Genomic DNA, 24,681 nt, shown 5'->3' on the forward strand with positions numbered 1-24,681 from the left:
CCCCCCCCAAAAAAAATGGGTTACCATTCGAAATGAAATAATAAAAGTAGTGTATATTCTTCACTGATAAGACTTCAGACAGTTTTTTTGGGGGCCGTCACATCTCCGAGAGGCCGGGCAGAGCATTAGCATTTCCCTCCCCTGGGTGTGCAGCAGCCTTCACAGGGAACTTGCCTTCTCCTCTCTACACTACAAACCCCATTTTTCAAAACATGGCGTACACAGAATCCCTTGGAGAGTGCGGCGGGTCGGCCAAGAGCGCTACACAAAGCTGGAGGCCGTCCAGCGAGAGCTACTGGCAGACAACAGTCCCGGGTCAGACACACAGACCTGACTGTTCCCGTCCTCGGAGATTAGGTGCAGTTAATTAATCCGTCAAAGTTTGGTCGTTTGTGACCTGATCTTATTGATTTGATTGGTTTGAATCACTCTATGAAATGCACAAAATCATTTGAACACTGTAAAATTTAAAGAAAGCAAATAATAATGATTAAAAAAAATGGAATCAAAAAGGCTGATTTGACTCAGGAGCTGGTAGGTTCTAATTGTCTGACAGTAATAAGGCAACAAAATAAGAAGAGCGACAAAACAGAAGTTAAAAAAAACTTTTGTACAGAGAAAAATTGGTCTTTGGTGTTCTTTTGCACTGAGAAAGTGAAATGATAACGGACAAAAAAATGAGAACTAAATTATTATATAGTAATTATTGGTCATTTCTCTGATGCCCGAGTCTGAGTTCCCAAGACAAGAAAATACTTCCTGGTGGTAAACATGAGCTCTAAAATCATGTGTACACTACAAAGGATCAAACATAAAAAAAAGAAAGAAAATAAATTAATTTACACAACTACTTCTACAGGGTTTGAGAAATCCTGCACAGTGCAAATAAAAAAATGCCCAATGTTGATTACAAATAAAGAGGAAAGTGTTTTTTTTCATCATACGACTTGTGCAACGGCATCATGCATCGGATCACTTAACATGGGACGACACAGGGAGGAAGTGACTCTCCACCCTCTCCTCCTGAAGACCTGAACACTAAAATATGCATATCATCAAAATGGTTCCTGATGGGGGTCCAACGCTTCATCGTTTTATATTGTGGGTCGTTTTATAAGAACATCTATACAATAATAACCACGTGACACTCCGCTCCCATGGGATCACAAAAACATCCATCGATTAAAGGGTGGGAGGGGGAGGTGAGGAGGGGAGGTGGGGGGTGTTCGGCAGAGAACGGCGCTTGTGTTTCCAGTCAAATTTTCCAGTCTTCCAGGTTATATGCCGTCTACCTGCATCGTTTTTATATTCTGTGATAATAGCACCACTCCAACAGATAACACTGCCCACGAATACGAGGAATCACGGGGGGGGTGGGGGGGGGCAGAGAGAGGGGAGGGCTCAAACTAGTGTCGGATTCGTCCTAAATGGAAAAAGTGCTGGCAGGGCAGATTTCCCCATGACTGATACTGATGGACAAGAGGAATAAGTTCATGACTGATTGTTTCCTCGTGATCGGATGTGAAGGGTTTGGATCTCCTCGATGAGACATGACGCTTCAAGAGAGAGGGCGGCGCTTTGCTTTTTTCCCCCCTCGTGGCCAAATCTGGAAGTTTTGGGGATGTGTGCCGGAGGGGTTGGGTTTATGTGGGTTGGTCCTTCTGCAGGGCTGAGATGTCCAGAGCCGGAGGGCCCCGCCCACTCCACTCCCTCAGCTGGCCGTCCTTGAAGAATAGATTGAGGGCGGGCAGGGGGACGCCAGACTCGGGCGGGGGTTGGCTGAGAGGGTTCGACACGCCGCTGTCCAGGTCGGAGGGCTGGCTGCCTTCCTGCGGTCACAGGGTAAATGTCACAGGTCAGCACAACAGGCAGAGAGAGGACGACATGGGGCACGAGGAGGAGACAAGAGTCAGGAGAGGCTACATGAACCAGCTCCCGTCTGATTTGTTCAACAGTCGTCATTTGTGTGACAGACTGAAAACAACTGAAAGTACATATTTACCATATTCCTCTTGTTTTAATAATTAAAATGTTCAATAATACAGAAACTAAATAATCTTAATTTTATGCTTAATATCTTCCCTCCCCCTTCTCTTCATCCTGACTAAACCTCACAGGTTGACAGACTGACACACACACGTACACACTATGACACTACGTATAACATATACACTATATTATGATAGAGTTTAATGGTTTCTATCTCACCTTTCAATAAAATTTAACTAAAACAAGTAAAATAAAATCCCTTCACTTGCTATGTTTATCTACATCTTAAAGACAAGTTTACTAAGATGACCACGACTGTTATAGACTGACTGTTAATTGACTGATACGATTCAAAACAAAGCTTTTATGATACAGCATCTGAACTGTACACATTGTTGTGTTTAAACCAGATTAAACCATCAATCTGTTAAATAAATTCATAAATTGTTCATCAGTCATTAATCAGGATATAATCTATCAAACTCCATTTGTACAATTGAATCCCCGAGTCCTGATATTCTCTGGAAACTGTTTATCTCTTTTCTTCTGTGAGTATTCTCAAGTGGGAACCTGAAGAGGCAGCCGAGTGTTTTTACCTGGTGCGACTGAACAAAGTTCAGCACCTTCAGCGACAGCTTTCGGCTGGAGAGGAGAAGCTCTTGAAGGCTGAAAATACAACAAAGTCTGAAAGTCTCGCACAGCTACAACAACTCGTTACACTTCTCTCTGTGTTTTAAACAAAAGTTGCGTTTGTGCGGATGCCGGGTGTTCTTGCTGTTTCACCTTTCGCTGCTGCAGAGTTTGTGCGAGGCGATCTTCCGACACACTTTGCGGTTGAGCTCGGAGCTGAAGAGGGGCATGCCGAAGCACAGCTCGAGAGGGACCCACTCGTCTTCACAGGAAACGGCTGAAAGAAAAACCAGGCCGAGGGGAGTGACATAATTAACATGATTATATGATGGTTTTGAAGCCGACTTGACCTGACTCTCTGGCTTATCTACAACTGCTTTCAACTCTTGAACACCAGATACTCGTACAAATAAAGGAACCAGAAAAGATAAACCTACCTTCGGGTTTCACTTTGCCTTCACCGTTGTTCTCCTCTGTCACCAGTTCAAAAGACTCAGTGCTGCCATTAGTGTCCAGACCTCCACCCAGATGTGTATCTCCTTGAAGAAAGGCAACAAATCTCGTTGAAATGTTGTTTCACAGTTCAATTATTTCCATTTTCTTGATTAAATATTTGCTTGACTATTGCTGAACTATACATAAAGACCTAAGTTAAACAAAATCTTTGGTCCCTTGTGTAAACAGGATTAAATCCGTGCACCTCCAGGTAAAAGCTGAGAGGGTTCGATCCGCGCCCATTAGCGAAGGCCATCACAACAAAGAGGCACAATTATGCAGACAAGCAGCGTAATTAAACTGGACTGTGAGCAATCTTTATCCAATTTGCACCATCAGTGCCATTGGCCATGAGAGGCAAGGTCATTGTTACTAATTCAACTATAAGTCTCGTCTGTAAAAAGCTCCCCAACACACAGACACACGCACACGCACACAGTGAAACTAAGTGTTTGTCTTGGCTCCCCCCACCTCGGCACTCATTGCTTTCGCTGGTCCGGCGACGGTGCCTGTTGTTGGAGTTGAGCATGGTGATGTAGCCGCACTGGTGCTTCAAGTCCACCTGCTCCTTCAGCTTCTGCAGCGCTTTGTGCACACACATGTTGGAGTAGGTGAAGTCTGCACGGGGGGGAGAGAGAGAGACAACAGCGCTCAAGCACACGACTCCAAAGATAGAACAATCTGCTGCACTGTACAACATTTTTATTTATTTGCTGTGGCAGTTTGAATGACACAAACTGCAAATTCAAGGTTCCATATTCAGCTGTCATTGTTTTTACTTCTTGAATTTGTATTTGCTTAAAAAATAAAAATAATTTTGAATCTTACACTACGGTCTAACGCAAATTTGTCTTTATTGATTGAATGATCCTTAATCATAGAGTTAGCATAATATGAACCTGGTATTAGCATTACATGTGTAATGTCAATTATCAGAGAAGTTTACAGATTCTCTTACCTCCCTTCAGATCCTCCTCATCGAAGGGGAAAGGAATGTGGACAGTTTCTCCATGGCCATGCATACCATGGCCCTGAGGGTTACACACAAACACACACACACTTATTGTGTTGACAAAGCAACAATATACAAATACAAAACATGGCTAAACACACATTATATGCTTCACATTTTCCCAAGTTAAAACTAAAATAAAAATACAAAAAAAAACCTTAATTATAATAATTAAGATAATAAAATATCCCCTCATAGAAAAAGGAAGCTTGTCTGCTTGTGTTTACCTGGATGAGAACAGCAGAGTGTGTGAGGGCGTCATTGAGCATGGTTAGCACATTAGATGTCGGGACGACTCCCGGGTCGTGACCCCAGGAAGTGATCAACAACCTGTCGTAGGACTGGACAGAGCAGGAATTTGCAATAATTACAAAACAGATTTCCACAAAACATAGTGGGAGCATGAGACATGGGTCAAGAAAGAACTTATTAAATCTTGCCGTGGATCAGGGGGCAGATCCAGGAATGTTTTAAATTACTTTCTCTACGATGGCTAGATAATGTATTATTTGACATTTCCACCTATTACTCAGGGAATAATGTATGGAGCTGGATTCAATTGAAGGGGGTTGTTGGGTGTTGGTGGAGATATGTGCTCTGCTGAGAGCCAATCTAGTTTAATATGATCATTTTCACAAACCTCAGAATACAAAGTTAACAGCAAAAAGGAGGAGGATTAGTCACACAGGTATGACAACATGGTTCTGTACCTCCCTGTTCCACAAAGACGTAAACATTTATCAAGTTCCATACAAATCCTATCTATATTAAATTTTTGTAAAGAGCTGCCGTGAAAGTGAGGGAGAAAAGAAGTGGTCCGTTTTTTTAACAGTCAGGGTCAGCAAATGAATAAAATGAAAGTTAGAAACAAGTCAAAGGAAAACCTGCTGCTATGTTTCAATTTAGTGACCCATTTGCATGATATTACCTGTCCTACCCCGAGAATTCACCACATCTAATACACTTTTGTTCCACTTAGAAAAATTTCAAGAACACTGGGAAGCCTCGGAGGAGGAAGACGCAGAGCACGTCTGACGTTGACTCCCTAACCCTAAGCCTCAAGTTTTACCTAGAGTGTTGAGATCACCTGTTTCTCTTACTGAAGCGGCAAAGTCAAATTTCGATATGGCAGGAGATGAAGGGCAAAGATAATGAAAAATCACCCCTACACTCTACAGAACCAGAGTTTATCAGGTGCATTGTTTTTCTTATTTGACTTCACAGACGTTTCTTTTGCTTTTATCGGTATCAGCTCACATTTACTTATTCATCTGTATATTACCTACACATATTCCCAGCTACCCACCCGATTAATTATTAGTTTGTGCTAACCTGGAATATGTCTGGCAGTTTGCGGAGCCTGGAGCCTTTGGAGAGCAGTAGAGACGGGGGGCCCTGGCCGGTCACATGGTACAGATACAGCTTGAACCAGATGGAGCTCACCTCGGGGATGGCCGGGCCAATGTGCTGCAGGGAAAAACAAACACACACACACACACACACACGTATTGAAGCAGAACTAATGCCTGTACAGTATATGTTCACGTCCTCACATGAACAAAAAGCAACAACGGAAAAGAGGAATAAATACTTCTGTTTTTCTCCTGTTTGAAAGGCAGAAATTGAAGCTGCTATTTTGAGATGTGAGCAGAAAACAAATAGGAATTCACTCAATTCCACTTCACCAGGTCCCAGCAGCGGAGAATAATCAGCAGCGTGAATGGCACAACAAGAGTTTAACTTCTTTCCCTCAGTCTCTCAGAGCTCAGCCAGAAATCTGGAGTCTGGCCAGGCAGAGGAATTACTCATGAGCCTTGTCTCTCCCTCCCCTCCCCTCCCCTCTCCTGTCTCCCACTCTCTTTGTGTAGTTATTGTTGTTGGGACGACTGCAGGCTGAGCAATCACAAAGAACACACACACTCAGAGCCGCAAATCACTACGGACACACAAGTCTGTACACAGCGAGAGGGCAAATACAACCACAGAGAACACACAGAGCACTCTCATGTCTTTTCACAAAAACACACACAACATTTGATTCAATATTCCAGCATGCCACATACAGCAGCGTCATACCTGAGGCGTGCAGCTGCTGATGGGTCGGATCTCGTTGCTGAGCGGCGCCATCGACACCAGCAGCTTGTAGTTCTTGTTGAGGACGCGGCTGCAGGTGGCCTGGTCCAGACCCAGAAGACTCTCACAGCGCAACATATCCAAGGGGAAACCTAGTGGAGGGAAATAAAGAAACAGGGAGAGTCACACGGTCGATACAGAACAGGCGGAAAAGTGCAAGTTAAGTTAAGACATAACTGAGAGTGGTGTCATTGTTTCATCCAACTATTGGAAAGAAAGCAAATAACCGTGTTTCACCAAATATTAAACTTCTTCAACTTATTGTTTCTTAATTACTTTAAATAAAGAGACAGTGATGACTGATGCCAAGTGTGGATGCATCAATATCATTTGTATCTTTCTTTTTAGCCATGGTGTTAAGATGAGTGTTCTCTTCAACTTGACTTGTGAAGCACGACCTCTCAAAAAACACAAATGTCAAAGAACTCTTTCTTGGATTCAATAATCATCACTTGTCTCTGATAGTGGGTCGAAACTTTAGAGGAAAAAAGTGTCTGTGAATTGTTGATAGTGATAATTAAGAGATAAATTATTACCAGAGTGGAGTTTCACAGCCCGGCCAAAAAGGTCACGACTGGGGCTGTTACGTTTATTTAACAACACGGAGAGAAACAGTTTCTGAAAAAAGGATGTGACTGGACGGCTGCTTCATACTGATAAACCCCGGTTTGAATGTTTAGTAATTTACATCCATTACAAACATCACAGAGCATCATTAGCACTATAATAAGAGTGACGGTTTTAGAGATATGCTCTCTAGCTATGTTGTAATCTCAATTTGACTTTCTAATACGGTGGTGAAGAGTCTGATCTGATGTTTACGATAAATTTTCCTTTCGTCCTAAATGAGCAATCATCGCTAGACTCTTTTCCATCAGGGGCTGACTTTAGCTGTGCTCCCTCCTCAGCAGAAGTCTGGAGCAGCAGCTGAGGACGACGGAGAGATAAGACAATCAGGAACGAGGCACACTGCCAAACCAAACAAACAGCATCTGGTGCCACAATGGCCGCTACATGGCAACTCGGGTATTTGCTCTGTTGTCATTGGAGAACTCAACTCTCTGCTGCGCCATCTAGAGACACAAGTGGAACAACACAGCTTCACTGTGGATTCATGCTATGCCTCTGCATCCAGATCCACGTCCAAATACGACTGTCCAGACACATGCGAAACAGACAAAGACAAAAGACACACCTCGTCTTTGTTGTTCCTAACCTGATCCACAACATAGACACTTCATTTGTTATGATTTTTCTATGAGTAGGGAACAAGGTTAGTTAGTTGAATCGGAGACATTTAGAGAAGTTGTTTGCTGTGGTTGTGGTTCAGTAGAATGACTATAGCCGGCTTTCACCTTAAATATCACTTTGTTAAATCTCACTTTGATTTCTTTGTGCAGACTTGAAAGTGATTTTAAAATCATCCATAACTAGATGTTCCCTGCATTTTAATTAAAGTTCATGTTTTCCTTTGGCAGAAAACTAACCTCTATTTTGTAAGCTTGCTGTTGGAGCTCAGAGGGTGAGATCTTAAAACCAGGACTTTAACATTAGCTCCTGAAATGATACACAAAACTAAATCTGGCCTGCAAGATGACAATTTAGCACATGTATAGACATGTACAGGTGTATGAGGTTTAGGTCTTGCATGTGGTACCCAATAAAGGGATTGAAAAATAGTGTGTAACTGACTGGTTACCTATATTTGGGATATCAGGTCCTTGGTCCTGAGTGAGTTCTTTGTTGTAGCGCAGGAAGAGGATGGTGTTTTTCAGGGTCAGAGCGTGGTCAAAGTAACGCTGAGCCTCGCCCTCTGCTGTGCTCTCCACCTGGAGACATACAAACCACCAGAGACGATAGAGTGTCAGTGTGTTTACAGTTTATGTGTACATTATACATGAAGGACTAAATTATTTGCTAAACCAAATTTGTCAGATGTGGCTCTGACAAAAGCTCCCCTGTAAAAATGCAAATATATTTTCTTCATTTTGAGTGATCATCTCACCTTCTCCAGCTCAGCCAGGAAGCTGTCCAGAGTCTCATCAGACAGCTTACCAACCTCAAACATGGTCACCGCATGACTCTTCAGGTTCTAATACAAAGACAAACACACAATTAAACTAGAATGACACACAGTGGAGCACATACATCCGCTAAGCCCAAACAGTAATCTTGAATCCAATCAAGCCACAGTAATTTGAACAAAACTCAAAGATCATTTTATCAAGATCTATGAATTATTCTCCTGGGAAAAGAAACATTTCTGCCCATTTGGAGGAAAAAATCCTGGATCTGCCCCAAAACACATCAAACATTGCTAGTGTCTGAGAGGATGTGTTTTTAAGTTCAAATCCATTTACTCACCGGAGACAGGTTGCCCATCATGAGGAAGGCTGTGAGGGTGGAGTCAAAGAGGAAGGCAATCCTCTTGGTGGGTGCGGCTGGGATGCTCAGGCTGCTAACGCTGGCTGTGTCCGCTGCAGAGACGAACACGACGCATTACAAGACTAATAACTATGTGCAGTAAGATTAGTGCATGTAATAGCATAACTTCACGGTTGTTATCCCTCTCAGACTGAGGACGTAAGCTCCTGATTTTCTGAGAATGAAATGTGTTTACAAGGACCATAGTCTGTCTCGTTCTCCGATAGATTACATCAAATTGATAATTAACGTATATATATATGTAGATGATGAACAGGACACCTTCATAACATCAGTTTAACATGCAAATTCAAATTAAACAAGAAATTAGACCTGTTTTACACAAACACCTTTTAATGTGAGAATGGCTTTCAGGAGCATGACCGGGATTTCACAGGGATTAATTAGCACGGCTGCTTCAAACTTTCTCAAACAACATTCAGAAAGGGCTTTGTGTGCATTCATCAGCTTGTGTATTTAGTGGCATACATTGGTGAATGTGCTTGGAAGACTGTGTGTGTGTGTGTTTGTCTCCAGGTGTGTAGTCAGACCTTGGTCTTCCAGGCTGGTGGTGTCGGTGTCGGTGGCAGAGGAGCCTCCCTCCATGACAGGACTTCCCTGCTCCCAGGACAAGAGCATCTTCTGAGGGTCCATGGTGCTCCTATCACGAAGGACACAACACATCGGTATATTAAACTTTGGTTTTGTCCAAGCAAGATGGTTTTCTTGTCTCTGTATGTCAGCCCAGCGAAGAACAGGCAACCTGTCTCAGGAGTAACCTGCCTCATGCCCAATGTCAGCTGGGACTGGCTCTAGCCCCCCACCCCCCTCAAAGGATAAGCAATATAGATAATAGATGCAGAGTAAATCAAATACATCAGGGATTTTTGCACCTAAATCATCAGCCCCTCACCAAAAAGTTGCTTTACATCTTTTAAATTTTTAGACATGTATGTTATATTTAGATAAAGACAAGGATTTACAACATGGATGCAGAAAGTAGATTCTCAAATCCTTAGCATGAAATTGGATTAGAGCTTTTGACCAGATAAAATGTAATAATCCTCACATACATCCAATTGTTCTTTCATTACAACGACGATGACGTAAAAAATATGGTTTTCCTTTGGGGCTTTACAATTATTCCAGCGTAAACACAATTTTGTAAAACTCTGCAACCATCCCTCACTCTTCAAATGAAAATGCAGCTTCCAGGTCTGGTGTAACCATGGAAGAAATTATGTCATCACATTTGCTAATGGATTGTTCAGTGTAAATGACAGGTGGATGCACATACTTGAGTCTGTTGACACAGGGAGCGTTCTTCCAGGTGGGGTTGAGCTGCTCGGGGCTGATCACGTGACCTTTCTTCACAGCGAAGCCGAGGCGACAGTACATGGACACGGCGTTCTAACCAAACAAAGCAGACACAAAGTCAGGGGACATTTGATGCCACGACAAACATGAGACACCATTAGCCAGGTACCTTTTCACATCATACATCATAAACCTGGGACCATCCTGAACTTTTACCCCTTGAATGAGTTTTTTTTTTTTGGGGTGGGAACGGACAATAGTTAGAATTTAAAAAAAGAACCGGAGAAGGACTATTGCTGCACTTAAAGTGAAAGGTTGTTGTAAAAAGGGGTAATTTTATCTCTCTCCTTCTTTCTACATGATTGCCACTATAACACGGACTCTAAATTGAGTGCAGCACTTTCATTCATAGAATATAAGAACAAAACCTTTAGTTATATTTCTGACTAATATTCTGCTACAGAGCTCCAACCTGCTGCAGTTTATCTTTCTGTATACCTGACGTTTTAGAGTGCGGCTCTGGCAGCAGTTTTCTGTCCAAACCTGACTGAGCCCCACCCAAACCCTTCAGGGATTCGTTTTTTGGGTTTGAACCAAACCCTAACCGGATGTCTGCCCTTATTAAAGGCTGTCTGGATCTGGGGCGAGCATCCACACTCTTACCTTGACATCTTTGTTTTCACTTTCTTAAAACCAAAGTGTTAAGGTGTTTCTGACTGCAAGTTTTATTCAACAACAGTTTCACCAGTTTACACTGCAAAGAAACTGCAAGAATTTCAATCCACAATCAAGACGTTTTCAGAAAATGGTCAACGCTATTCGAAAACTATTTCACACAATGTGAAGGATGATCGAAGGTTATGTAGTCAAAAGAAAAGTAACTGCTTTGCTCGTTATAACAATATTCTTTCTGTATCAGATGATGCTGATATCAAGTCTAAAAGAGAATTTTAAAAAACCTGAAAACTCTTCTCCACTCTACTCTTGGGCTGTGCTCACTGAACCCACAGCAATAACAACTAATCTCTCTTTTGTCTGGTGAATCAAACTGTTTAAAAAGTTAGGATAAAGGTAGCGCTGTGTACTTTCTACTTAACTGTTGGCTACGTTTTTTCATTACTACCTTAATACTGTCTGCACATTCATTAACTTGCCCTGCTATTAAATCCCTTATTCAGACTGAAAAGGATACTACAGTCAAGTGTTGTGGACTTGATTGCTTTCTACACCTTGTTGAAGCTAAAGTCAACTCTTAACCATCAAAAGAAGCACTTCCAGGATGCTTGCTCTAAAGTGACTCGGACCACGAGGTAGTCTTCATAAAACAGAAAGCTAAACTTGAGTCAAGATGGGAAAAGTTGGACAAAAAGGAGACATCTACATTATCTCTAAAGTTATAACGCTGGTACTGTTGAACCGCTGCCACCGCTGCCTTCAACCACTTCTGCCTCTGAAGTGCTGCTTTTTAGTGGCGGTAATGAGATGAGACCGAGGGACAGGCTCTTCCCACTGGAGGTCATGACACTGAGACAGAGTTTGGCTCAGAGTCTCACACAGAGTGAATAGGAAGCTGGGGAAAACTGGGTCAGACTCAAGCACCAATTCAACTGGAATGGGGCTCTGACGGAGTCATGGGGAATAATAATGGATCTAATCTGAAACTCTGTGTGTGTGTTTGTGTCTGTGTGCATGAGTGTCACAGTCTACCTCTTAGGTGTAGTACAGTATATGTGTATATGTAATCAGTATGGAAGAGCCAAATCTTGCAAGTATATCTACTTGCTCAGCTGCACAATACCCCTGCTTTGCTCATAGAGTAAGGCCCTATTAAGTATATATACATAAGTTCAGATCAACCGTTTCACTCCATACATCACAATAGGATTCATGTTCTGCAGCAAGTGGTGAAATACCTTCACTAGATCCAAGTCAATCTCCAACACGTTTGCCAGCTGAGAGGGAGAGAAACAAATAAGACTTGGTTGAAAGGTTGGTGAATGAAGACACATAGTCATATCACATTCAATGTGCACAGCAAGGAAACAGGTTTCTAAAAACCCACCTCTGATACGTTTGTCTGCTCATCAATCGACACAAAGATTTTGTAGAGAAGCGTTTCAAAGTAATCGCCTTGGACACGGTTCATGACGAAGCCTTCAAGTGGGGGCACTGAAAAAAACATGAAAACAATTTTTTTACACTTTCAATTTTCTGTTGAATAGTGTCTGTAATGTCAATTTTAGTCAAGTCAATTAAGCACAATGTTCGCTTATGTTCCAACAGTTGTAATTTAATTGCATACAGTGTTAAGTCAAGTTAATTACTCAGAAAGGATAATAAAAGCATGTTTAAACACACAACGCACACGTACCTGAAATACAACTGTCGTCAGATATGGGAACATCCAAGTAGATGTAGCCCCGGTTGTACAAGCCTGCAATAAAAGAAGAAATAAACATTAACCCAGTCAAAATAACTGCTTCTTTTAAGTAAGATCGTTGTTGTTGTAGAGAAAAACTAATCTTACAATATAAACTACTTGGATACTGAACTTTTTCTGAGCAGAAGAGAAGAGAAAATTGTGAATTCATGAGCAGAGTAAAAGCTAAAATCTAATTGAAACAGCTACTTGTATTGCATCCCTGGTTTTTAATTGCATTCTCACTGTGTCACCAACACCCCAGTGGCAGACGCTCATCACTGTCAAACTGTTCACTAATTAACATTTTAACTGCACGGACACAACTTCAGTCCCTGTGCTTCATCTTTTACATTCACAGCAGCACACGGACGAAAGACCTTTCACTGCAACCTCAGTATCTGCCTCCTGGTTCTCATGTCGGCTAACAAAGACGGCTGTGTACTTATTTCAAATGTTTTGGTACCAGTGGAACTCAAGATGAATAAAGTCCTCAACTTTTTTCATTTTATGATCCTCACCCCTTATTTCAATGTTTTAAAAGTAAATATATCCAGTTTATCTTGTCACTGCAAACATTTGACAGTTCACTGTATAGGTGCACTGTCTCACTGGAACACTTAATAGAATGGAGGGAGCCATTGTTAATGTTACTGAGCAACCCTGTGCTTTTCCTCACATGACCAGGTAAGATATCTAATATCCTAAAAGGTAGATCTAAAAATGCTGTTTCAAAGAAATACTTTTGAGCCGGACATAATTCAACAACACACTGGTCCAATCACATTTGGGAAATGGAATATTATGTGTCATGTTGTTGTTCTCATGCCTTATTAATAAATAAGGAGTTGGACATCTGAGATGCAAAACAATTCATTTGCTGATTTAAAGTCAGTGTAGACGGGAGTGTTTCTTATTTACTGATGGTGTTGTACTCAGTGCTTCCAAATCATTACCAAGACAGTCAGCCAGTCAAATTGTTCTCACTACAGTTTAATTACGATCTTAAATGTTTTCACACTCCTCTTCATAACATAAAATAAACTAAATGAGCTGTGTTGTTGCTTCATTGTCCAGGTGTGTGCAGTGCTCATTGCACCACTGTGTCTGTGACCTTTTTCCAACCATTTTACCATCCACTGGAGGCAGCCACAGTTCAGCCATGACATGGGTAGACAGTGCTTTGCTGTGAACGTTGCCATGACAAGTCAACAGTTCTCAGCAAGCACACCTGCCCTCAGTGTGCATGGGGTGCTCACGGCACCGTGCTGCGTGCATGTTCATAGGGCATTCAACACCTCAACACCTGGCAGCTGCAAGAATACTGTGAGCAACTGTGTGTGTGCTCAACTGTTTAATAGTGAAAAGGCTTCAAATTCCACCCATATTGACATGTATGCAGGTGGAGGGACAAAATGCTAGAAATACAAAATAACTGTTGCATTAAATTTGACCATTGCCTTCTTATAAATGGTGTCAAATAAAAACAAAGAATCACGATCCAAAACTAAGAATTTGAAAACCAAATGCACTGAATTTACATAGATTAATGTTTGGCAATTCATGCCCAAATACACTATTTGAGCAGTAGATATTAGCATAATAAGCTGAATGTAGTCATTTATCATATCTTTGTAGCGAGTGTATGCCGATAAAGTCGTACCAACATGTGACAGACACTCACTTAACACTACGTTGAACTCCATCGACCCAGCCAGCTGAGGACCAGCATCTATCATCTTATCGATTGCTTTCTTCTCAGATGGAGAACAGATCTGTAATAAAATGCAGAATAAAGACACAACATCAGATTAGGCCTGCGAACGTGGGCTCGTTTCCATGGAAGTCAACAATCTCCTCCAGTGAATAAATAGATTTGCAGATTTCAATGTCCCTATGGAAGAACTGATGGGAACGTGAATGCTATGTATATTCATTCAAGTGTCACATGCAGCAGCAGGATCATGGGATGAATAGTTGGTGGATAACAGGTTAGAAATCACCAGGTTAAAAATCACCAGCAAACTCATTCTCCCATTTAATTTATAAATCAGCTACACATGTTCTGTGCATAATGTAAAAGGGGAGCGAGACTAGGAATAAAAATAGTCTTAAGTGGTTTGGCCATTAAAAAAATAATGACTACACTTGAATATATATTTCACATCACAAACATCATTTTACAGGAGATTCATATTGTTATCGCTCCTTTCACCAAACAGGTATATTACAAATCCCAAATTTGTACCTCTAAATAAAATATCCAAACATGTCAAAAAGAGTTCATACTGTTTTTAACTCACCCTGATATCATCCTCGGTGATGTAGCCCGTCTGTGCAACCCACCACGGCTCCACAGAGATCTCTACTGGTTTGGCTGGCAAGAGGTCCCTTGCTGATTTCCTGCGGAAGAATTTCTGAGCGGAAGAGCAGAATTGTTATTTTTATTACACAAAGAATCATTAAATAAAAGCCTTAACTATGAACCTGAACACTGACAATCTGTAAAAATAGCTTGAGCTTGAACATGCTTAATATCACAATGATTATGGTATGCTTCCTACATTGAATATTGCGGTGAAGTTTGTTGCTATAAAACTACTGGATTTATCATATACAACATTTTACACTACATGAACGAGGTCTATTATGTAAGAAGAGACATGAAATCCATATATCCATCTGATGTTGGAGGTTTGCTTTCTATAAATGATACAATTATTTGTTATTTATGTCAGTTTTAGAAAAAGTGTCTTACTTTGGACGACCTGCACTGGTTCATCAGGTCAATGTACTGGTTTCTCCCGATGCCAAGCAGCCGCAGACCTGTGCGACAACAGGAAAATCAGTTCCTCTGTAAAGTCAGTAAAACTCAAACCTCATGCCTCAGTAACTGAATGTGAACTTGTAATGGCTGCACATTCACCCTCCAGTAAATAAATCTGGCTGCAGTGCAGCTACAAAAGTGTCTTGGGCCTTTTTCAATTAAAGCCTCTGAGAGTTTACAAAGGAAAAAAAAGTGGGAGAGAAAATTACAAGCAGAAGCAAGGTTTCGTTTTTCTGGATACTTCCAACTTTATTTTGAAGTAATCTCAGCCAACGAAGCTGTAACAGTGACTCATCCAAATTCTGCACGTAAGCAACACTAATCTAGTCACTAACACACACACATACACAGGGATCTCTTATAATAGAGTGTGTGCATGCATATTTTGAATCTGAGGAAATGCTGGGCCATAGTTTAAGTTTTACAGTCTGTATGTGAATCCCACCTTGTCACCTCCTCCTGCCTGTGCTACACGGACCAGAAGGGGGCAGAGCAAAATGTGCTGGGACGGCTGCCAGTGCAAGCTGGTACCAGTAAGGGACGTTCTCATTTCAGCCTCCTAACACAGCAGAATCTTACATGCGTATCCTGCTGTTTCACCGAGACACAGACACAACACAACACACAAATATCCACCCACGCAACACACTCTCACACACTGCTTCGCTGCCTCTCTATCCGCCCACTTCTGCATGACACACTTCCAAAGCTCCTCCAGGGAGATTAGAGGAGGGAGGCTCCTCTGAGCACAGGCTCCGACAGCCCGCTGACAGCCTTCTGTCTCTACGGCATGAAGGTCCTGCACTGCCAGGACGCAGGCACTCAGAGACCAGCACCAAACCCTGGATTTTTCTACTGTCAAGTGGACAGTAGAAAAATCCAACAATTGTACAGCTGCCCTCATCTTGACCTACAGCTCGGACGCAGTTTGGAAACCGTGAGAAGATATACCTATGGTTTTAAAAACTCATCTTAATGCAGTTTCTATCTCCTCTGTAGCAACACCAGGTCTGTTTTCTGAGCGATGCACTTCCAGACAAACCACAGGTCACAGATTGTATCCTGCTACTGTAGCATGGTAAATGCAAACTACAGTCAGTGCTGAGATGAATCCAACGGATGGTCAAAGTCAGACTTAAATGCTCCGGCTGGATTTGAAGCGGCGATATAGATCGGAGCCTCGGGCCCTGCTGTGGTGAAAACCCTTGGATTATCTGGCGGCATTGGGGTCTCCATACTCAGCGTTGCAGGATTCTCATCCAATGACCAAGATGAGCTGACTCTCTTTGGCTGCCACAGACCCTCCGTAGGGAGCAGTACAGTGTCAGTGTGAGTCAAGGCCACGCAGCCAGGAGAATGAGTGGCTGCAGAAATTGAGTTTGTCACTAAGACGGGGGAAGAGGCAGCTGAGCATAAGTGAAATATGGCAAATGGATTCCAACAGTCTACCTTTTCCATCAGAGTCAGACTGTGCGTAGTTTGGAATAGGAATTAATGTGCTGCAGACGAATGACTGATGGTGAAGTGGCGGTGGCGTACATAGAGAGAAAATGGTGGAAATATTCTTTGCCTGGTCGGTTTATTCTTTTTTCAGAGGATTCCTGTGTGGTCTTTCAACAAAATCCTGAAAGCCTGTGGGTCAGGGTTGAAGTGTGGCTGCGGATGTGTTTTCTTGTAAGATCACAAAGTTAAAATAGTCCTGACGGCGCAGTTTCTGTATTTGAGCTGCGTGCATTTCTCAGTGGGATGAGATCTTTGATATTTTCAAAGCAGCACCCTGTCCTAAATTTAATTCGGTTTTGGAATGATTTCCGAAAAACACAGATCCTCGTTGATGCGGTAACACATCAGAAAAGTGACAGCTTTGTTGTCTTAGAAGCAATTTAGATTTTTAGTATGAAATGGGCTTCATATCAACTCATTCAAAAACCACTTGGCTTGGCTCTGTTTTGGTGATAGAAATGATTTATGTATATTAGGTATGCTAGTCAGGAGATATGAAAAAGTGAATGTCACGGAACAACAAAACCCTTGTGTGATTTGTTTGTTATCTAATACAAAATAATACTAAAACTTTGAATAATTAAAAAACAAACCACCAAAACAAAAACACTTGAAAGCTCATCTGCATCTGTCAAAAAAGGTATAAAAAAACAAAGAAAATATGCTACACCTGCCAAAAAGCTGGCATCCAGGTGCCAATCGCCCATTTTCTTAAAAAACATTTTGATGAGCTTCATTTATCTTTCAAATGTTCTGTGCTAGGAAAACTGAAAATAAATAAATAAGATAAGCTTATTAATTCGCCAATTATTTCTCCAATTAATGCAAGGCACAATTTCCTAAAGGTGACGCCAACAAATGTTTTCCAGGCCATTTAGTTTGCAATGACATAAAACAGAAACAAAACATTGAGAAGTTGAAAATAACAAAAAAATGACTTCACTGATTAAAAAAAATATTTACCCATTAATTTTCTGTCACTTTATTGTTCCAGCTCTGGATTATAAGGGCCAGGGCGGAGGAAGTGATAATCCCAGTCTGAATAATACAGCAAAGACGAATAAATAATGAGGATATTTAAAGTTTTAAATGCCTCTTGATTGACCTGCTGACCCTGATTCAAACTGTTTGCAACCTTTCACACTGACTTCTCCGTCACCTTGAACACTGACACCCTTTACAAAATGTGGAGTACGTGGAAAACAGACCAGAGACACAGAGGCAGTTTAGAGTGGGAGGTATACAGAGCCCCAGTAAAGTAATTTCAACAGTTAAAGGGGTGAAGGAGGGAAAATTGACAAAATAAGAAGGAGGAGAAACTCACAGTCTGCGGCAGTGAAGTTGGGCAAGGAGTCGTAACTCTTCTCACTGTTCATAATATCCTGGAGGTGCAAAAGAAAAAGAAAGGAGACAAGGAAGAGAAGAATTAAACTCATTTTCTCCTCTCCCCTTTCCATGTCCCCTGCCTCTGATTAATAACAGGATTAGCAGATCAGCGCTGCCATACTAATTTCTGCTCCCCGTTTTCATTAAGTGCTTAAGATGGATTATAAGAATATGACATAGCCCTTGGCAATGCGGTGGCCACAGTTACAGCTCAGTCAAGTTGAGCAGGATGAACAGGAAAGTGGGTGAATCGAAAGTGAGCTGAAGACTGAATATTTTATCTTTATTTGTTTTTGAGCAAAGACATTGAACACGGAGCATATTGGTAACATCTGTTTTTATGAAGTGGGAAGTAAAGGCAGTAAATGTGGAACAATCGATGGTGGAAACTAGAATCTGCAAACACACAGCATGTATTAGAGGCTAACACTAATCCGACCAAAATATGGGGGGGTTCAGGAGGTACACAGGGGTCATCCACTAACCAGGTCAGTGGTTCAATCCCTGGCTTATTTAAGGTAAAAGAACAAATTACTAAACTCCAGGTGTATTCCTGTGAAAATGTCGGCTCAGTCTTTGTAATGTAATTGTACAATTCAGACGTCAAGGAGAACCCAGTGGCTCCCAGTCCCTGGCAGACTGGTTCTCTGCGAGGCCGAATGTGACTGAGCTTCATCAGTGAGAGTGAATCGTCAAAAAGGAAAAGCTCAAAGTGACTGCAGCACAATCGGCAAAGATTATTTTCACTGTATGCGTTTGACCTGGGATCATACTTGTGTGACTCCCTGAGCTGGTGCATGAATCATCAATAGACGCTGACTGACACCTAGTGCCTGACTCATGCCAAGACCATCATCATGGGAAAATTCAGCATTAAACACTGACACTATGGCTCGGTGTTGTGAGCCATATTACAACATTTCCCTTAAGACTGTAATTTGAATTGCATGAATCCCTCAGGCAAACAGAGGATAAAGACATGTTCCTCTCTATACATACAGACTGTTCAATGGTATAGGTGATGGTGCAGCTACACAAGAAATATACATTTTCGTAAATCTATTGAGGATTGGCATATAATGTGGTATTTTTCCATGGTTGATTTAACAAAGAATACATTCCACACAAAAGCACAGAGCTGTAAAAAGCTCACATCCTTCTTATTATAATAGTTTCTTGGATCCCCTGTTTTGCCTGAAACACTTCCATCAGGTGTTTCCAGGGATTTTAAAAACTAAAGACATTGTTCGATTTAAATTAACAGAGACAGGATGTTTCCAAACCAATTAAATCTCTGCTGCTACACAAAAACTATCCCTGCTCTGTTGCTTTGAGTAGATTCGGCTCATTGTTCTGACAGCGCAGATGTAATTGTGAAAATCAGCAGTTATTGTCAGACGAAATAAATTAGCCAGGGTTTTCACACACTGTGTACATAACGACAGATGTTCAGGTGTGTGAGAACCTGCTCACTGAGGCTACAATATCACAAAGTGCAGAAGCATAACCGCGTGAATTGTCCCCTCCCCCGGTTCTGCTCTGCAATGCAGCATGAGCTCCTTACCTCCATGATTCCTATGTAATATGAGAACGGAGTGATTCGCAGGCCTTTGACCATGATGTCAGACAGGTGGTACGGGTACAGCATCAGGTGGTCACGGCTGTACTTCAGGAGCTCCTCGTAGTACTTGCGCTCATCCTTCCTCACGTGGCGCACTGATCATGAAATACACACAATAGTCAGTGTCACAGCCAGAGCTCAGTGTTCATACAGTATAACATATTTATACCAGATCAATTCTGGTTAAGACAGGAATATTGACCCAGAAGGTCACACAAAACAATAGCACAATTGATTGGATAAAGTGGATATTATTGCAAATCTATTAAGAGACTATCACAAACGTGTTCATGGATTTAAGTTGTAATATAACCACTTCCTCAATTATTGAAGAAAAGTATGGTTAGGAATGTTGTCAATGTCAGTCAATTGGCAAGTAGTGAACCAAGAGAAGAGTTAAAGGTTCAGACTTTAGAATTCAGTGACATCTAGTGGTGAAGTTGTATGTTGCAGCTGAACTCATCTCACCTCTCCCTCCCCTTACAGACAAGAAAGAGAACCTGTGGTAGCCTTCAGTTGTCATAAAAACTCAAAAGGTGTTTAGTTTGTGCAGTCTGGGCTACTGTAAAGAACATGGTGGCCTATTTAGAGAGGACCCACTGCCAATGTATATATAAAGTATTTAAATATAAAGGGCCAGTTTCATTTTCAATTTCTACCAATAGATCCCGTACACCTAAATCTTACACACTGAACCTTTAAGTACTGATGAATGTTCCTGATATGTCTTATTTGAAAGGCATACAATTCAGAAGGTTTTGTTCGATCTCACACCCAATCATAGCATGTCATAAAACAGAATAGGTTTGGCCCTGGTGTGATGGTCCCACTTGCTTACCTAGGTTATTGCGGAATCGCAGCTGGTTGCGGATGCTGTACAGCAGCACATGCTTCTCATACTCGCGCTGAGAGTTCCCCAAACTCTGCAGAAGAAACACAGCAACACAGGTGACTGGATTATTCTGATATGATGCAAATAAATAGAGAAAACAAGCTACTGGGCCCTTTTACCTCCCACAGCGTCTGTAACGTTTATTACATCAGTGTCCAAACAAGCAACGAACACATAACTGGTTTTAACACAACGTTTTTTTTAACTGCCTTTAATATTCACATCAGCCCCAAAAAAATGTATTGGTCGAGCTCAGCCAAAAGCTAGATTTTGTCACAGGAACACAAGGCAGGGATCAAATCAGGCCCCTTCTTAGGTTCCAGGCTGTGTCAGTTGATGTTGTGCTTTAGCAGTGAATGCTTCCAAACTGTTTTCATAAGGATGCACCAGTCTGATAGGCTGGACTTTACTAGACTTCAGCAAATCAGGTGTCAGCCATGACATGACTGATTCACACAGTTTCTCTATGCACAATCACTGACCTATACAAACGTATTAGTTCATATGTTTGGATATATTTGTGACTGTAATTACTAAGGTTAATGTTTTAATCAGTCAAATAAATCAAGCAGCTAAAAACAAAGACACATACAGTCTTTAGTGCAGCAACAATCAGTGGCCTCATTATATCCACACAGTGAGGTGAGGTATACAGACTTTAACACTGTAAGAATCTGTGTGGGAGAAAAACTTGGCAACATGGTGAATTCCTTAAAACTGGAAATCACAGTAGCAAAAAACTGCTGACACACAGTAATTCTGGAAGTATCAACTTGGCTACTTTCTTTTGGGGGGGCGGTTGGTAATCCAGCTGTGGTGAGGACACAGATCTACTATGTGTACACGCCTCCTCTTCTCCACATGATGGTATAAGGGCACAAGGTTTCACTCAGGAGACAAGGGATCTATGCAGACTGCTATGAGTTAATCATGCTTCCCATTCATCCACATTGCAAAACACACACACACACACACACACACACACACACACACACACACACACACACACACACACACACACACACACACACACACACACACACACACACACACACACACACACACACACACACACAGAGGAGTGATTGCATTATGTGCATGTGACATCCACATGTTGAAATATGTGGCGCCAGCTCCAATCCCCCAAAAAAATGGACGTTCACAATCTTTAATGTTGTCATCCTGATTGTCAAAACTTAAAATGTTGTCATGATGTGATTGTCTATTCTGTGAATATTGTCATCTTGATCGTCCATGTTGTAAACATGTTGTCACCCTGGTTGTTGAAACCACTGTAAATATTGTTGTCATAATTGTCCGTACAGTAAATGTTGTCACCCTGATTATTCAAATTGTAAAGTCTGGTTTGCAGATCTTTTGTGGCTCCAGGGATCCGCTGAATGGAATATTCCCAATGTTTCCCCATGAAGGGTTTATATCTCCTAGAGGAGATTCCTAAGATACATTTATTTATTTGTCCCAAACACAAATAGGGGTCCAGATCCGCCTGCAGCGATTCACTCTGTTAAAGAATATAAATCACATAGGTGGACCTGGGGTGTGACGTCAGTGTGCGTTGCAGCCTGAGGGAAACAGTGATGGTGAGTTATGGCTCCGGCTGAGAAACCGCTGCAGAGGCAGGAGCGAGCGTCGTGTGACATTGACAGGTTCACACACATACACACACACACAGACACACATACACACACACTGACACTGACACTGACACACACACCGGACCCCCCCCGTCCCCGTTAAAGCCCGCTACCTGTTTGACGTTAGCTGGGAGCTTGGTCCACGGGTAGTTCTGCCTGATGTGGAATTCCACGTCCGTGTTCATCGCTAGCTAGCGAGCTAGCAGGCTACGAGCCGCGGTCCCGAAGACGAACACACACTTGCTCCCGGGCGGGTCCACGGTGCCTTGATGTCCGCTGCCTGGCACCCGACGAGCGAGAGAGAAGCGAGCCCCCGGTGCGAGGACGAGACGGGTTCTCCGGGGGTTATCTTTCTCTCCTCCACAATGAAAACGGTCACTTCCTTGTTGTATTTTCGAACAAGCCGTTCGTCACGCTCGTGGCCACATTCGTCACTTCCGGCCGAGGAGTGACAGTGGATGTGAATGGAGCTCGTGACGGATGAGCGTCGTGATCGATAACATTAAGAATCAATGAGCCTGCGTTTGTTGTTATGATTGTGACCATCATTCATTTCCTCGGATCAGGTGGTCATGGGCGGAATAACCCTCTGAGGGGCCGGGGGGGTTAATGAGCTACTGGCCCCCCACTCAGCCTTGTGCCAGTTCACACTTAAAAATGACCTAGTTCACGTTTATTTATTACCTTTTTTTGTTAGGTTGGTTGCGAGCTAGAGGGTCAGGGTTAGGGTTAGGGAAGAAAAACATAAATAATAAGTACATGAATACATCAAATAACTACAGGAAACCAAGAGCTTCTAAACATTGTCACTAAAACCAAAAATAAGACAGGACATTTCTAATCAACTAGGTCTTTTAAAAGAGTGAATTTATGTAAAAGCCCCCAGTTCTATTATTATTCATCAAGATTGTAGGATTTTCAGCCAGTTATTTTGAATAATAAAAGAAAATTGTAATCTCCACTTTGCACCTTAGCCTGTATCTTTTCTTGGTTACTGCTCTTTGTCAGGTTTTCAGCATCTTCCGTGCTGGAGTCTGTAATGCTCACTACGGCCTACGAGCAGGAAGCCGTCCCTTGCTGACTGGAAACAGAGTTTAGGGTTTCACTGTCTGACAAAGTCAACCGAAGCTGCTGATGCTCACATGTCATGATGCCTGAGTTGCTGACAGCTCACCTTCCGCTAGATAGTGTGTGTCATTCAATCTGTCCACATGTAACTCTGGTTTCTCGCCATACGCAACTAAACAAACCCGACAATAACTCATCTCAGCACCTCAGGAGCAGCAGCGGGTGCAAGAGAGGGAGAGAGGCTGCAGATGTTCTCTCTTTGTGAGATTACAAATTTACATTTTAGAGATGTGAACCAGGAGGAAAAGCAGTCCTTAACGATTCAGAACTGTGGCTCTCTGGAATTTATTGGTGGAAACAAAAAAATATATATTTCATAACTTTTTTCTCTACTCAAACTGTTGGATTGTAGAGATCTGAAGAGGTGATGGTATCAAGTATTAACAACGAAGGAAACGTTAAAATATAAAAAGAACTTTGGTAACATAAAGCTGTTAAACATTTGTATTTTTGTCTTTAAATAAATCATAAACAAATTATAAAGCAAGAGTTTTAATTTGTTCCCAACAGAAAAGCCACTTGTCTCAAGACTTTTAGTGTCTTGAGACAAGAAAGAAGACAATCCTTATTTATAACAAAGGAAATAACAAACTTTTGGCTTCAAAATATTTAAATTGATAAAGGAAAAAATTTAAAATAATATAAAGTAAAATAAGATTAAAAAAAGAAATGTTATTGGCATTAAATAAAACCACATTTTTGACACAATAGTCAGTATTTTCTTAGCATTAACCAAATCAGCTTTTGAACTGTTTCCTATATGTTTGCCTTCAATTTACATTTTTTAACTTGTAAAGCACCTTGTGACTGTGTTTTGAAAGGTGCTATATAAATAGAGTTTATTATAAAGTTTTTGCATTTACTGTATGTCAGTCCTCAATTCCATATTGTGTCACTTTTAACTGGGCGGTATTTCTTCTAAATTCAACACTAATAAAAAGACAATCATGTTTTATAGGACAAACAGTAAATCTCCACCACACGATTCAGGGTAGTGGGTGACACACACACAATGCCGCTGAAGACCTGGCACCTCACACAGGTGACTGGTGGCAGTAAACCAGCAGCACACCTTGAGGTAAACTGAGCTCAGATCTTACAGCTGTTTCTCCTGATCAAGCTGCTCCATCAGCGCTGCTCTATATTTACCCTCATCTTGTGTTACACTCATGAGGGATGGGAGGAGGGCAGCCCAGGGAGATGGACAAGGGTTAGCAGCTCAGGGACACTTTGATTAAACCCCAGCCTGG

At 41.8% G+C, this 24,681-nt stretch overlaps 1 protein-coding gene across 1 annotated transcript; it reads right to left on the reverse strand.

Annotated features, from left to right (window-relative positions):
• Positions 1–22,694, reverse strand: fam91a1 (family with sequence similarity 91 member A1). Its single transcript, XM_061092661.1, has 24 exons — positions 22,417–22,694; positions 20,595–20,679; positions 19,700–19,851; positions 18,074–18,131; positions 15,178–15,245; positions 14,723–14,836; positions 14,104–14,194; positions 12,372–12,434; positions 12,063–12,169; positions 11,914–11,952; positions 9,981–10,093; positions 9,235–9,344; positions 8,624–8,736; positions 8,265–8,351; positions 7,959–8,088; positions 6,203–6,351; positions 5,459–5,593; positions 4,354–4,467; positions 4,073–4,145; positions 3,586–3,732; positions 3,057–3,158; positions 2,773–2,896; positions 2,586–2,655; positions 1–1,829 (listed from the first exon to the last, which is right to left on the reverse strand). The coding sequence occupies exons 1-24, from the start codon at positions 22,486–22,488 to the stop codon at positions 1,644–1,646; spliced, it is 2,502 nt and encodes an 833-aa protein (XP_060948644.1). The 5' UTR covers positions 22,489–22,694; the 3' UTR covers positions 1–1,643.
• Between the last annotated feature and the right edge of the window lie 1,987 nt (positions 22,695–24,681).

The sequence above is a fragment of the Limanda limanda genome, chromosome 19, assembly GCF_963576545.1.
Source record: "Limanda limanda chromosome 19, fLimLim1.1, whole genome shotgun sequence".
NCBI classification, from domain to species: domain Eukaryota; kingdom Metazoa; phylum Chordata; class Actinopteri; order Pleuronectiformes; family Pleuronectidae; genus Limanda; species Limanda limanda.

Excerpts from the sequence above, each read along its gene's own strand:
- fam91a1 (XM_061092661.1), bottom strand. The coding sequence starts at position 22,488 with ATGAACACGGACGTGGAATTCCACATCAGGCAGAACTACCCGTGGACC. Across the intron at positions 12,170-12,371 it reads TGACGACAGTTGTATTTCAG|TGCCCCCACTTGAAGGCTTC; the intron begins GTACGTGTGCGT and ends TGTTTTTTTCAG. Across the intron at positions 2,656-2,772 it reads AAACTCTGCAGCAGCGAAAG|CCTTCAAGAGCTTCTCCTCT; the intron begins GTGAAACAGCAA and ends TTGTATTTTCAG.